General features: G+C 37.7%; 3 protein-coding genes across 10 annotated transcripts in view; 1 reads left to right on the top strand and 2 right to left on the bottom strand.

Moving 5' to 3' along the window:
* sec24c (SEC24 homolog C, COPII coat complex component) overlaps positions 1-8,748 on the bottom strand; it is a 33,103-nt gene extending 24,355 nt beyond the window's left edge. For 3 of the 7 annotated variants that reach the window (XM_079801229.1, XM_079801231.1, XM_079801232.1), the window contains exons 1-2: positions 8,598-8,748; positions 743-933 (exon numbers count right to left, since the gene is read on the bottom strand). In XM_079801229.1, the coding sequence (XP_079657355.1) occupies positions 743-933; positions 8,598-8,602 (196 nt within the window). In that variant the 5' untranslated portion in view covers positions 8,603-8,748. Of the gene's footprint in view, positions 1-4; positions 89-742; positions 934-8,597 lie in introns of all 7 variants that reach the window. The other 4 variants (XM_079801226.1, XM_079801227.1, XM_079801230.1 and 1 more) reach the window with 3 other exon arrangements.
* Positions 2,042-3,958, bottom strand: LOC307116826 (zinc finger BED domain-containing protein 4-like). Its single transcript, XM_079801233.1, has 2 exons — positions 3,598-3,958; positions 2,042-3,311 (listed from the first exon to the last, which is right to left on the bottom strand). The coding sequence occupies exons 1-2, from the start codon at positions 3,936-3,938 to the stop codon at positions 2,816-2,818; spliced, it is 837 nt and encodes a 278-aa protein (XP_079657359.1). The 5' UTR covers positions 3,939-3,958; the 3' UTR covers positions 2,042-2,815.
* Positions 8,743-13,824, top strand: chmp6b (charged multivesicular body protein 6b). Of its 2 annotated transcripts, XM_079801235.1 has the most exons (9): positions 8,743-8,856; positions 9,110-9,354; positions 9,856-9,965; positions 10,060-10,147; positions 10,274-10,360; positions 10,464-10,529; positions 11,550-11,630; positions 11,726-11,795; positions 11,880-13,824. In XM_079801235.1, exons 2-9 carry the CDS (start codon positions 9,292-9,294, stop codon positions 11,933-11,935), a joined length of 621 nt encoding a protein of 206 aa, XP_079657361.1. In that variant the 5' UTR covers positions 8,743-8,856; positions 9,110-9,291; the 3' UTR covers positions 11,936-13,824. The 2 variants fall into 2 exon arrangements, with proteins under 2 accessions (XP_079657361.1, XP_079657360.1); XM_079801234.1 differs by having other exon boundaries at positions 8,773-9,354.

Below are 13,824 nucleotides of genomic sequence, written 5' to 3'. Positions count from 1 at the left end.
TTACCTAGGTCAAGAGGAGAGGAGGACAGGTCAGAGACTAAGTTTGTTGCAAGAGTCTTAGAGGGAAAGCTTGCATAAGGAGAATATCCTGCAATACAAGAAAGAGAGAGAAGTAAAAATGAAAAAAAGAAAGAAGTAAAAACAGGAGATGACAGGTAAAAAGAGGAGGCTGGGAGGGATATATCTGTCTGTCACTTTCTTCTTCTTCACACTCTGAACAAGCACAGCTGATTGAACTTAAAAGGGTTAGTTCACCCAAAGATTTTAATTCTGTCATCATTAACTCACCCTCTCATGTTGTTCCAAACCAGTAAGACTTTGTTTATCTTCAGAACACAAATTAAGATATGTTTAATGAAATCAGAGTGATTTCTGTCCCTCCATTGACATCTATGCAACTACCATTTTGATGCTTCAAAAAGATCATAAAGATATCGTAAAACGAATTGAGCAGTTTATTCAAATTTTTTTAAGCTTTAATTTAGGCTTTTATTCACCTATAAAGTGGAAAGTTGCATAGCTGTAAACAGAGGGACAGAAAAGGAAATTTCATTTCAAATATCTTAATTTGAGTTTCGCAGATGATTGAAAGTCTTACAGGTTTGGAACGACATGAGCAAATGAAAGAACTTACATTTTTGAGTGAAGTAGCATCCCTTTAAGGCCCTATTAAATGATAATAACCAGTCATAACATTTTTTTTTTAATCAGTCACAATCATATTGAACTTTTATCCCCTTACCTTGCTGTGGACCTTGTGGGTAGGTAGAACCGGGCCCGTTATAAGGTGCATACTGAGCTGGATATCCCGATGGCACGTGGGCATCCCCATAGCCAGGCTGGGGGTAGCCCTGATACCCAGGCTGAGGCTGCCCATAAGGAGAGGCCATATGAGGTTGCTGGTTGACATTCATTCTCAGTTCATCCCTAACTCTGAAGACAGGGCACAAAAAAGGATAAGGAGAAAGTGAGTGAGTGAGTAAATCTATATTTATGAGGTACTGCAGTGAGAAGTGCTTAAGAGGTCTTGTTAGTCGCTCTGACGCTTTCAGGGGTCTAAAGACATGTGCTGCTGGACTGCTGGCACAGCAAAACTCACGACTAATCATTTAAGCTCAGACCAGTGCAGCAAATGTTGACATAAAAGAGAATTTTGCCAGAAAAGCTCTTTCACTCTTCAATCCAAAAAAGGTTTGGGGTTTCTAAAAGCAAGCAACACAAGGAAGTTGATGAGCAAACAAATAACATTTTGCTTTAAATTTAAGCATTAGAATCAAACCCAGCATAGACCTCACACCTGTTTGAAGTGAAACAGGATCCAGTATTCAAGAGGAATTGTTACTCCATTATTGTTGTATTCCATGGTCAAATAATAAATATGTAGGGTAAACATTAGCATTCGCAATCCTATTAACTTGCATAATGTGACATTTCTTAATGATACAGTTTTTGAAAAATTACATTACAAAAATTATCAAAGGGAATGGATTCTTTTGATCATGTATTTTAGATCAGAATAGAGCCAGATGTGAATGAAAGCTACGAGGTGGAGGTCAAGTTCATTCTTAAGATGATTTGACATTCATTTTATAAAATGTTAACAGGCAAACGACCACATTAACTATTTTCAAGAATTTAGAAAGGTTTAAAAAAGTAGCCTAAAATGTCCAAATAGTAGGGGTGTAACGGTACACGTATTCGTACCGAACTGTTTCGGTACAGGGCTTTCGGTGCAGGTGCACTTGTGTACCGAACGGTTCCGAATGCAATCTTTAACGGTTAACAGTCGGCTTGTTATAAGCGCGGAACACACTTCAATCCCACAGTTCCCACATGAACATATTAAGTAGAGATGCTCCGATCAGCATTTTTGGGGCCGATCACCGATTACCGATCACCAAGATCATGATCTGCCGATTGCCGATCACTGCCGATCACAGAATGGCAGGGGAATGGGAATCTTTTATCTATAATCTTGCAGAGTTTGCACCATTTGTAGAAATGAAACAGAACTGTAGAAATAGGCTAGAGTCAAGATCTTGAAGAACCACCAAGTGTTTATTTTAGAAAATGAGAATTTAAGGCTACAGTAGGCCATCTTTCCCAAATAAGGTAGAGTAACATAAAATGATTCCAAACAAAGAGGGGTTAGGCAGACCAACACACATCATATCAGCTTAATGGGATGTAGCCTCTTAAAACACTGATTACATGTAATAATTGGCAGCTATATGAAAAACTTCTTACACCAAAACTGGCTACTGCCACAAAGGACAAAACTATGGCAAGTTTTTTTTTCTGTTATTATTATGAATGTCTGATGTAGTTGAGAAACCAAGTACATCAGATCCAAAAAAAAAAAAGAATGTAAGCTACATTGTATGCCAATGCCATCCTTCCTAAATAACAAAACAGAGAAACAAGGAGGCCAAGCAGATAGTTACCAACCAGATGAACTTAGGATGGGATGAGGTCACATAGGCCCAGGCTGCTTGTAAAATATAGCCTTTTTTTTTTTATATTAAAATTAAACAATTGGCCACAAAACGTTTCAAACCTAAACTTGCTGGGCCTCGGCCTACTAACACAGAGTATCACTGTAAAAAAAATTCAGATCTCCAATTGAACATTTTCTAGTGACCGATCACATCTACATTTTTCCGTTGGCCAAATTGAATTTCTGTGAATTGATGCAATTTAATTAAATTAAAGTTCAAGAAATTCAATTTGGCCAACTAAAAAATTTAAATGTGATCGGTCACTAGAAAATTTTCAATTGGAGACCTGATTTTTTTTTTACAGTGTACAAAATCATTCAGGTCTCAATCATAAAAGGCAAGTTTCTCTTGATGACTATGAGCATCTCCGCATTTTTTGATGTCAGTCGGTTTCTTTTGTCATCAATAACATTTGCAGCCGTGCTAAACAGTCGCTCACTATCCACACTTGTGCATGGTGAACAAAGATATGCTCTTGCTGTCTGTGCAAGTGCAGGGAAGCGGCCTTTATTCGCCTGCCAATAAGCAAGTGGCTGACCACTGCGTGGCATTACGGTCTCTGCTAGATATTGGTTGATCTGTGAGACGATCGTGATTTCCTCATCAGTTTGTCCTGTATCCTCCTCCACCAGTTCAGCAAACATTGCCTGTAAAGAGCAAGCTGGTGGGCTTTTGTCTGTTGACCTGCTGGAACTGGGCACCTCCACGCTGCTTGTACTTGGCAGTTCAGTGTGGCAATGGGCTGTAACAACGTCCCGAAAAAGATCACGCACAGTTGGTTTGATTGCCTCTGGAAAGTATCTGTCTTTGTATCTGAAATGGATATAAAAATGAAAAACTATGTGAAATCAGTTATAGTGACATGCCACGCAGGTCACACACATACATTTGTGTCAGATTACATAGTCACAAAAATTAAATACTACCAGAGTAACCCATTTTCAACTATGACGAAAAATATAAAATATTTTAGATTACTATAAGCCGTCCTTCAAATAAGGCATAGGAAAAGCCTAATTATCTATTTAAAACAAAGAGATAGTTGGACAAATATTGAAAGAAGGGAAGACTAATGATAAGTGATATAAGTTTTTCTTACCTTGGATCTAGCACCGTCGCAATTGCATATAGCTTCTGTGTGTCAATGTCAGCAAACCGTCTTCTGACAGCTTCCAGTAGTACGGTTTTTGATGTTTTCACACCATGGTCAGACTCCACCGTCTTCTCCAAGAGTCGGGTGAGAGCTCTTATGCACGGAATCACATCCGCAGCGGACGCAGTTGATGAGCTAATTTGTTGTGTGAGCTCTTCAAACGGGGCGAGGATAGAGACCATATTTTCGATTAATTTCCACTGGTGAATTGTGAACGTGCATGGCAATTCATGTTCTGCAGCATAGGCTGCAAGCGCCAATTTCTGTTCTAACAGACTTTGGAACATGTACAATGTACTGTTCCATCGAGTGGACACATCCTGGCGGAGTTTTTTAATCGGCTGGCCGAGTTGCTTTTGAACATTTTCCAGCCGGGTATATGCCAACGGAGAATGCTTGAAGTGCCCAACAATTCGTCTCCCTGAGGCTGTGATATCCAAAATACTTCGCTGGGATAATACACCCTCATGCACAGCAAGCTGGAGAGTGTGCGCTACACACGGCAAGCCAGGGAAATCTGCGTCTCTCATTGCTTTCTGCATGTTTTTGGCGTTGTCTGTTAAAATTGCGTGGATTTTTTCTCTTTGTATCCCCCGTGACTGAAACATGCCGCTAAATGCGTTCACCAAAGCCTCCGCAGAATGTGACCCTGTGAAATCCTGACAATGTACCACGACGTTGTGTCTTTCGAAGTTTGAGTCAATAAAGTGTGCTGTTAAACTTAGCAGGGACATTGGACAGGCGTCTGCACTCCATATATCGCTCGTGAAGCTAATATGTACACTATCCTTCAGAAGCCTGTCAATGTGTGTGTACACTGTTTGGTACAACGCGGGGAGACACACATCAGTTAGGTATTTCCTGCCTGGGGGGTCGTATCGTGGATCAAGGCAGCTTAGCAGGCGACGGAACCCTTTATCCCCCACAACGGATAGAGGTTGTTCGTCGAGGCAAATGAATTCCATAATTTTGAACGTGATGTCTTTCCACCTCTTGCTATCCCTGCTGTATGGTTCACGTCGTTTGAATGCATCACTCACAGTCGGCTGGTTGAGGGATGCGGATGTTGTTGGCTTCGGTTGGTTTAGTTTCTCATACTCGGCATATTCAGTTGAATGGCGTGTTCGAAGATGCCTAATCATGTTAGTGGTGTTAAAATGACGTTGCGTGCTTCCACCTCGGGGGATTTCATCACGACATACATTGCAAACGGCTAACTTTACGTCTTTATCGGACACTTTGAAAAACTTCCAGATGGGAGAGCTCATGTTGCCACTGACAAGCTCCGCTCTGCTGTTGTGTACCTGTGCGCCGTGCATGCACGTGTGAAAAAGTCGCACGAGTAATTTACGTCACGTGATCGGCTTTTTTGATCGGCGCTTTTGGGGTTCGCCGATCAAGCTAATTTTAGTCAATATCTGCCGATCATGATCGGTGGCCGATCGATCGGAGCATCACTAATATTAAGTATTCAGTCAATTTTATCACGAAATTCAAACGATAAATGCCGTTTTGACGCTCTTTAATGTGACGTGACTGATCACTGTATAGGCATGTCAGTTCAAGCGGCGGGGCGCGAGTGAACGCGCTCATCTCTTCCTAAAGAATAAACATGAAATAATATCTCTTAAGGTATGTTGAGGATACATCACAACTTACTGAAATGTATCATATGTCGTTTAATTGCTCAATCGGTGTTTCAACCACGGAAAGACAATAAAATGGCTTTTAAACAATGTCACGTAGCATCACATTTACCTCAGAAGTCATTCAGAGTCCACAGCTGTTAGTTCACTAGAGAAACAAACTCTTTTGCTAAATATATGCACTACATTAGCCTATATATTCATTATATTCCACTGAACCTATCAGTGCTGTCTTGATTATTTAATGTATGTTTAAATAAATCTGTCATGAAAATGACAGCCACTGTGTATAAGGGCGCTTTCACACCTACCTTGTTTGGTCTGGATTTTCGGACTTTTCAGTTTGGTCCGAATCAAAATTACAGGTGTGAAACCTCCCCTGTACCACGGTCCGGACCAAACAGACGAAATTTGGTCCGACGAAAAGAGGTAGTCTCGGTCCGGATCAAACTGAACAAAGGTTTGGTTCGTTTCTAGTGTGAAAGCATTTTCTGTGTGGTTCATACTTTCAGACCATTTACAGGAAACTCCTGTTTATGTTTAAATATTATAATGTTATTTTTAAATTTCATCTAGGCTACATTGATTATGAAAAGTGAAAAGATGTGCAATATGTCAGAAGACAGAAGGTCTGTTACTTGTCTAACAAACATGAGAAATATGTGTATATAAAGCTTGAAATGTCCACTTTTAAATGTAACGGAAAGAAAATAGTCAAGCAATGCGCACTGTTCAATAGTGGCAACAATATGCGCCCGATTCTTGTCAAAGACGCTGACGTCAGACGCACGTTTGTTTACAAACCAATAATGTCCAGATACAGCCCACATAGATGATGACGAGTGGACGCAAGTGTGTCATGTAAAGTTCTTTAGTGCGCTCGCATAATTGCAATGTGAAACCAAACCAAACCAAAACTAACCGAATGTATAAAATGTATCAAAACATGAACTTCGGTTCGGGCCTTGGTGCGGACTTTCAGGTGTGAAAACGCCCTAAATTATTATATTTCAACAACAAATTGGAGAAGAAAAAAAATTTAAATAAAAATTTTGATTTAGTAGTTAATGCAAAAACTGCCTTATGTGAAGCTTATGAGTGTTGATTATTATATCTAAAAATAAATAACAACTGAATTTAGGCTAATAGTTTGGGCTCTGTTGTTAACCTTTGATATTATAATGTGTAAGTAAGGGCTCCATGTATAGTTTACAGTTTACACAGCATTATCTTTAAGAAAATGTTTGTTATAATTGAATTAATTTAAGGGCCGACAATTTTTTCAGTAAACCACTGTTGAATAAAAATAAATAAAAAGCACTTTTGTAAAACAGCTGTACCAAACCATCAGTTTTGTGTACCGTTACACCCATACCAAATAGCTATTTGGATATTAGCATTAAAGGACCACGTGGCCTGGTAAGTATTTTCCAGCCAAATAAGAAAAAGAAATGTTCTTTCAGAATAGAACAAGTTATTTAATTATGATGAATAAAATTACGTAATAGAACACACAAATAAAATATAAATAAAAGAAATAATACATATATTTAAATAAAAGAAAAGGCATTATGAAAGTAAAAAGGATGATGATGACACACAACAAAAACATTACCTATATTTAAAGAAAGCACACCCTAATAACATTCACAGAACATAGCAGATGTCTGACGGCAATGTGTTCCACACCCATCCCAAACATCTGAGACTCATGACGAACTCAACTCACTAGTCCACACTTTACTGGAGTAACTCCTGAAGCTGCTTATATAATAGTGTTTAATAGTGTCTACCACATATCAATTTCACAAACATCAATGAAACACAAGCAGATTGGAGTGGACTCAAATGACACAATTAGTGCCAGCACACTTGCTTTCTTAACAGCAGGTGTTAGGATGACTTTAAAATGCATATGGAAAGGAGATTCAACAGCTATTATGAAATATCTAGATCTAAATTTAGATTTCAAAGCATCTTCTATAAAAAAAAAATACGGTTCCTCTGGTTTCTAGCATGTAACAGCTGAGGAGCTTTAGCACAACGCAGCCTTGAATAATATGTTGAATAATTCAAGGCAATGGATACCGTAATAGTATACAGTATCCCATGTGTGAGGACTTCCAGAGATAAACACGCTCATTTTCCATCTATCTGTCTGAAATGAAATGACAGGCCTGCTGCACGACCTGAACATACTCAGAGGAGTTGTGTAAAAGATCACAACATGGGTGACAACATTACGTAAAGGGAAACCAGCAGAAATGGAAATTCAAGTCTGAGACTCAAACTTGAGTCGCAAGTCTCTTGACCTAAGCAACCGGTTTCATGGCCTAAGGCTTAAAGACACCGATGATCAAACAAACAAGCTGCCTCTAAAAATTCAATAGCTTGTCCATCAGTGGATTTGACAAAAAAGCCTGGTAGAAAAAGCAGGATCCTCTAAAATTTTTAAATGGAGATAGAGATACAGTTGTCAATAAAGGGGCGTGTTCTGGAATAAAACAAAACATCTCAATTACCCATTCCTTTACCATGGGGAAAACTAAGAGACCTTCCTTTTTAATGAGCATTCACAGAAAACTTGCATTAAAGTTTAGTGTTAGTGAATATTCCTTTTCTGACAACTTAAGAAAAATGTAATTATGACTTCACTCTGCGTCGGAGACTCGAACGTGCTGTCGTCCTTTTACTTTCATACACACACTTGGAAAATATAAGCAATAGAGAGGGACATGACCGTGTTCCACACACACTATATATATATATATATAAAAAAAAACACACACAACTAAAACTACATTAATATCATGATATTAAGAGACCCCAAGAAGTTGAGTAACAAAATCATAACAAGTCAAACAGATGCATTACAGCACCAACACATGTGCTAATAAAAGCGAATAACATACTATTAACTGGGACATTAAGTAACATTACACACGTTAAGCTTTAATACACGATTGTGTTTTTAAAATCACTAAGTGGCGTGTGAGGACATTAAATCCACTCACTCTCTCACCTCTTGCTAAGCTAATTTGGGATGTTTATTGTTGCTGGATATTAAAACACAACCAGGAAATGACCCACTTGGTCTGCCAACACGTATCTCATATCAATAGAGCCTTATTTCGTATGAATTACAGCAAAATGTGTCACTTTATTGTATTAAGTGTAAATAAAACTCATAAATGACTCGACGCTGCGGCTCGCGCTGAATGTGCTAAGCTAAGCTAGCACTGACAGGAAAATAAATAACGAAATAAAAGAACAAATATCTAGCGCCATCTGACAGCTCACCTCATAAACAGCTCGATGGGTTAACGAACGAGTCGTCGGGGCGCCGCTCCGGTTCTAAACGCCGGTAAACGCGATAAGGCTGCCGTTCTTTCACGGAAAGAGAGCAGAGAGACAGACGTTTAATCCCTTCCTCATGCGCACCGGAAGAACTGAGGATGTATGCCACGTCCACATCCGGTCATGATGAAGTAGTAGTTGATGGAGGACAGCATTTAACTTTCACTTTTTGGACTAGTAAAATTGCTATCTGACCTAAAAGGTGTGGCTCGGTGAATTAGTCTATACAGACAAGTAGACTTTAATTTAGTAGATGTGCTGCATACTTTTATTTTGTAACCACAGCACTAAATCGAAACCGTGAGGATATGTGGGATATTTGCAATATGATATTTGCTGAACAAACCTAACGGCCATTTTAACATATTTAATAATTTAATCATGTCTAAGTTATAATAGTTGTAATTATTGTTATTATTATTGTTGCTGTTGATAAAAACAAGTGGTTTCTACAGGGCTTTTATTTTGAAGGGCATAGCTTCCGGTAGGCCGGGTTGCCGTTTTCTTCCACAGAGCTCAGACTTCAGTGTTGCTGTTATGGACTTACAGACGTACGCGGCCTATGGAATTACCATTTTCTAAATCTTAGAAACACCACCCCTGTCAGGACAGATAGTGGCGGGGATGCGGCATCGACATGGGAAATCTTTTCGGGAAAAAGAAAGCAACTCGGGTGACCGAGCACGACAGAGCTGTGCTGGTGTGTTAGACAGCTGCTAACTGGCTAAGTCTGATAAGAGAAATATATATACACGTACAGTATATATATATATATATATATATATATATATATATATATATATATATATATATATATATATATATATATATATATATATAATATAATATAATATAATATAATATAATATAATAAATTATTGATGTTGTATGTTAGTTTTCTGCATACATACATACATATAAGTGTATGTATGTATGTGAAAACTAATATATATATATATATATATATATATATATATATATATATATATATATATATATATATATATATATATATATAGTGGATTTCACTGTACCACTAGGGATCTCTGTTGATGCTGATTGACAACTGGACACCAAAAATGAAAGTGCAGTTTATGTTGTATTGTATAGAAAACAGCTCTGCTATAGGATCATTACTGTACTTCTTGTCTCTTTTTCGCTTTCATTTAATGTTTCTTTATCATTATTTGTGTGTGAGCAGCAACTGAAGCAGCAGAGAGATAAACTGAAGCAGTATCAGAAGAAGATCACGTTTCACGTAGAGAAAGAGCGACAACTAGCCAAACAGTTATTGAAAGATGGAAAGAAAGAGTGAGTGTGATCATGTGTTACTTGTAGAACTAGGAGGTCTAGCTTTCTAAAACAAGCTGAAACTCTCATCATATTTTGTGTTTTTTTTGTTCAGGAAAGCACTCCTACTCCTCAAGAAGAAACGCTACCAGGACCAGTTACTGAACAAAACTGAAAATCAGATAGGCAACCTGGAGCGGATGGTAAATAAAACAGATCTTACTTTGAGAATGTTAGATATGACACGTGTTAACATGGTTGCACCTTTTTCTGTAGCTTGTCTGCCATTTATCATGCATATCACAATCAGACCTATTTTTGTTTTACAGGTACAAGATATTGAATTTGCACAAATAGAGACTAAAGTCATTGAAGGACTGAAAGTTGGCAATGATTGCCTGAAGAAAATGCATGAGGTACGTAATGAGAAATTAATGTTATTCTTGGTCGTGCTCAGTATAATGTACTGGGTAATTTAAACTGTACAGCCATATCTCTATTCTTTTTTTCTCATACCAGATGCTGTCCATAGAGGACGTGGAGAAGATTATGGATGAAACACACGATGCCATTGAGTATCAGAAGGTACATTTTGCTTTTTAAAATCTAACTTCATTGTGGCAATAGCAAAGCCAACAATACATTGTATGGGTCAAAATTATCGATTTTTCCTTTATGCCAGAAATCATTAGGATATTAAGTAAGTGTTCCATGAAGATATTTTTTAAATGTCCTACCGTAAATATATATATATAAATTATTATTATTAGTATTATGCATTGCTAAGAACTTAATTTGGACAACTTTAAAGGCGATTTTCTCAATATTTAGATTTTCTTGCATCCTCAGATTCCAGATTTTCAAATAGTTGTATCTCGGCCAAATATTGTCCTATCCTAACAAACATACATCATATACATCAATGGAAAGCTTATTTATTCAGCTTCTAGATAATGTATACATTTCGAAAAATTGACCCTTATGACTGGTTTTGTGGTTCAGGGTCACGTTTTCATCACTTATTATATTGTCAGCATAATTTGAGTAGAAAACTAAATTGAAAAATGTATACAATGGTATGCCCCAAGAACTTCTGATCTGATCCTGTTCAAAGAGTTCACATGGTCAATGTCACACATGTATTCATTTGTACATTTAGTAAAGTTGTTTCTTCAGTTCACGTAAAAACTTTTTACCTTTAAATTTTTCGAAATCCTAACACATCCAGATTTAGATGAAAAAGTCTCCTACTGCAGTGATGACCGATTTCTCTTCAGATTGTTGTGCAACACAATGATCTTTCACTGATCGTTATTTGAGCACATGCCAGAGAAATTTTCGACTGACATGCACTTTGTGTCAAAATGAAGAAAAAAAAAGAAAGTCTAAAGATGAGCAGCCATAAAAGGCTATAATGATCCGTTCTACTCTACACCGCATGTGCTACATCCTCAAACCTATGAGAACTGAGAGGCAGCTGGATCTCTCTCGCAGACACGCTGGGTCTTGTGTGTTTGTTGCTGTTTAAATCTCCTGTGCGCAATGTAGAAGTGGGTTTTCCCCTCATTCCTTGTTGTCTGTGTGTGTGTTTGTGTGTGCATGCAGCAAATTGATGATATGCTGGCGGGATCTCTGACCCAGGAAGATGAGGATGCTGTGTTAGCAGAGCTGGAGGCTATCACTCAGGTGTGTACATGAACAAACTCTGACAGCCCTTGTTACTGATGTTGTGTCAGCTGCTGTGTTTTCATCTGGCTTATGCATTTCCTGTGTGTGCTCAGGGAGAAGCTGACCTTGAACTTCCTGACGTGCCTGGAGAAGAACTACCAGAGGTTCCAGAGCAAGAGCCAGGTCCGTGTTTTCTTCTTCTCTGTTTCTGTACGCATACAGTGCATAGTATGCAAATGCTTAGAAAACACTTTTGTAATGTTTCAGTGCGGGAGAAGGAGAGGGCGAAAAAGAAACCAGAGCGAGAGATGGTGGCGGTGTAAATACAGATCTGTCCACCTGCATCTGTCATACCTCCGTGTCTGCTCTCGAGCCACCCCAATGGAGACCCCAAGGGCTCATCCCACACAAAACTCTGGGGAGTAATTGACAGTCCTCCCCATCGTACATGTTGACAACCCTACATCAATGCCATTTTTTTTAAATTGTAGATACATCGCATACTGTATGCCATTTAGTTTAGTAAGATGATCATTCTGAAGATTACTCTTAACAGTGCCTGGTCTTTCTAATCACCCTACAGTTTTGTCTGATCTTTCAATTATATATCAAAGGCATATCATGTTTAAGCCTGTTCTTTTTTTAATGCATGCATCACTGTTATTATAACAATCTCTTTTAAAAATGATTCCCAAACTTTAGTACGCCATGTTTTGTCTCAAAGAACATAAAACTGAAGCGTTTCCATTATGAGCATACTCTTTTTTTTATGCTCTGAAAACTTTCCACTGTGCTGAAAGATGTCATTAAAAACTACAACTATAACAAGCCTGGCTTAAGAAGTAGTAAAAGCTGATTTATAGATAGATACATAAAAATCCTTGAGGGAAAATACAGGTATAACACAGCAGAAATGTCCATTTAAAGTCAAAACCACTTCTGTTCAGAATTATTGCATTATGCTGTACACAGTGTTTTGTTTTTATGAAGTATACATGTATAACATGATATATAGAAGCAAAACTAATCACATTGTCCTTTTTGTTTATGACCAATGCACTGATTTATTTTAACTCAAGTTTTTTTTAGGTTTTAACTCATTTTCCCATGTTGGCACTCTTATCACTGTACTGTGAATTCACTGTTCATTAAGTACATTAGTTTATAGTTTTTCTCGTTTCATTTTGTAATTCTGCAACAATACATTTTATTTTATAATTTTTCATCACTTGTGCCTAGCAGCCACTAGGCAGCAGTATAATGCAAGCTATGTTTGGTACAAGTCTAGCAGGAACGTGGCTTGCTTTTACTGCAGGTTATCATGCATTTCCCCAAATAATCTCCGATATATCATTAATCTTAATTATAGAAAAGAAATACACAAATGAGATGTCTTTAATATCTTCTCGTATACACTACCGCTCAAATTTTTGGGATAACATTTTTAAAAGAACTCTTAAAGTTCACCAAGGTTGCATTTATTTGATAAAAAATACAATAAAAACAGTTTAAAATTTAAAATAACTTCTATTTGAATATATTTAAAAAATTGTAGCTGAATTTTCAACAGCCGTTACTCTTTCAATCAATTTATAAATTATTTAATGCTTCCTTGCTGAATAAAAGTTAATTGCTTACTGAGCCCAAACTTTTGCATGGGAGTGTACAGTATATATACATTAAATACACACAATATAACAACTAGACAGCATTGAGATCAAACGGAGATGTTGAAATAAATGACCAATAAATCTCAACAATGTCTCAAACTCAGATCAGAATGACCAAATCTGCAATCAAAAAAATCAAAGAACTGTTTATTTTCAGTTCAGAAAAAAATATAATTTTTATCACTGTGCAGAATTTTATGAGCAAGCCAAAGTTAGACCATTGTTTGAAAGGTATTGACCTAAAACCAAGTACCTGTATTGCTTTGTTGGAAGCCCTTTGTCTGGAACCAGGCAGTTGGAGCTGTGTGGGGCTGCTCTTATCTCGCCTGACACAAAGCACTATGGGAGTGGGCGGCTGCCCCACGAGTCTGAATGGCTCCACCAGAGCTCAATGTGAAGCAGTTTCATACTGTTACACTGTCAGACAACGGACTTTGATCGGTAAACATAGGGAGGTGTGAATAATGTGCAGTAAAGACAGAAACTGGGTTTCCTAGAAACAAAAAAAAGCTATACATAAAATGAATTCCTCCACATCATTT

This window comes from Gobio gobio, assembly GCF_949357685.1.
Source record: "Gobio gobio genome assembly, chromosome: 20".
NCBI classification, from domain to species: domain Eukaryota; kingdom Metazoa; phylum Chordata; class Actinopteri; order Cypriniformes; family Gobionidae; genus Gobio; species Gobio gobio.
This window is presented reverse-complemented; position numbering and strand designations above follow the sequence as displayed.

Bases quoted from the DNA above. Each gene is read 5' to 3' on its own strand.
- chmp6b (XM_079801235.1), top strand. From the start codon at position 9,292: ATGGGAAATCTTTTCGGGAAAAAGAAAGCAACTCGGGTGACCGAGCAC. The intron at 10,361-10,463 runs GTACGTAATGAG...TTCTCATACCAG, and splicing joins GCCTGAAGAAAATGCATGAG to ATGCTGTCCATAGAGGACGT. The intron at 11,631-11,725 runs GTGTGTACATGA...GTGTGTGCTCAG, and splicing joins AGCTGGAGGCTATCACTCAG to GGAGAAGCTGACCTTGAACT.
- LOC307116826 (XM_079801233.1), bottom strand. From the start codon at position 3,938: ATGTTCCAAAGTCTGTTAGAACAGAAATTGGCGCTTGCAGCCTATGCT. The intron at 3,312-3,597 runs GTAAGAAAAACT...TATCCATTTCAG, and splicing joins GCGACGGTGCTAGATCCAAG to ATACAAAGACAGATACTTTC.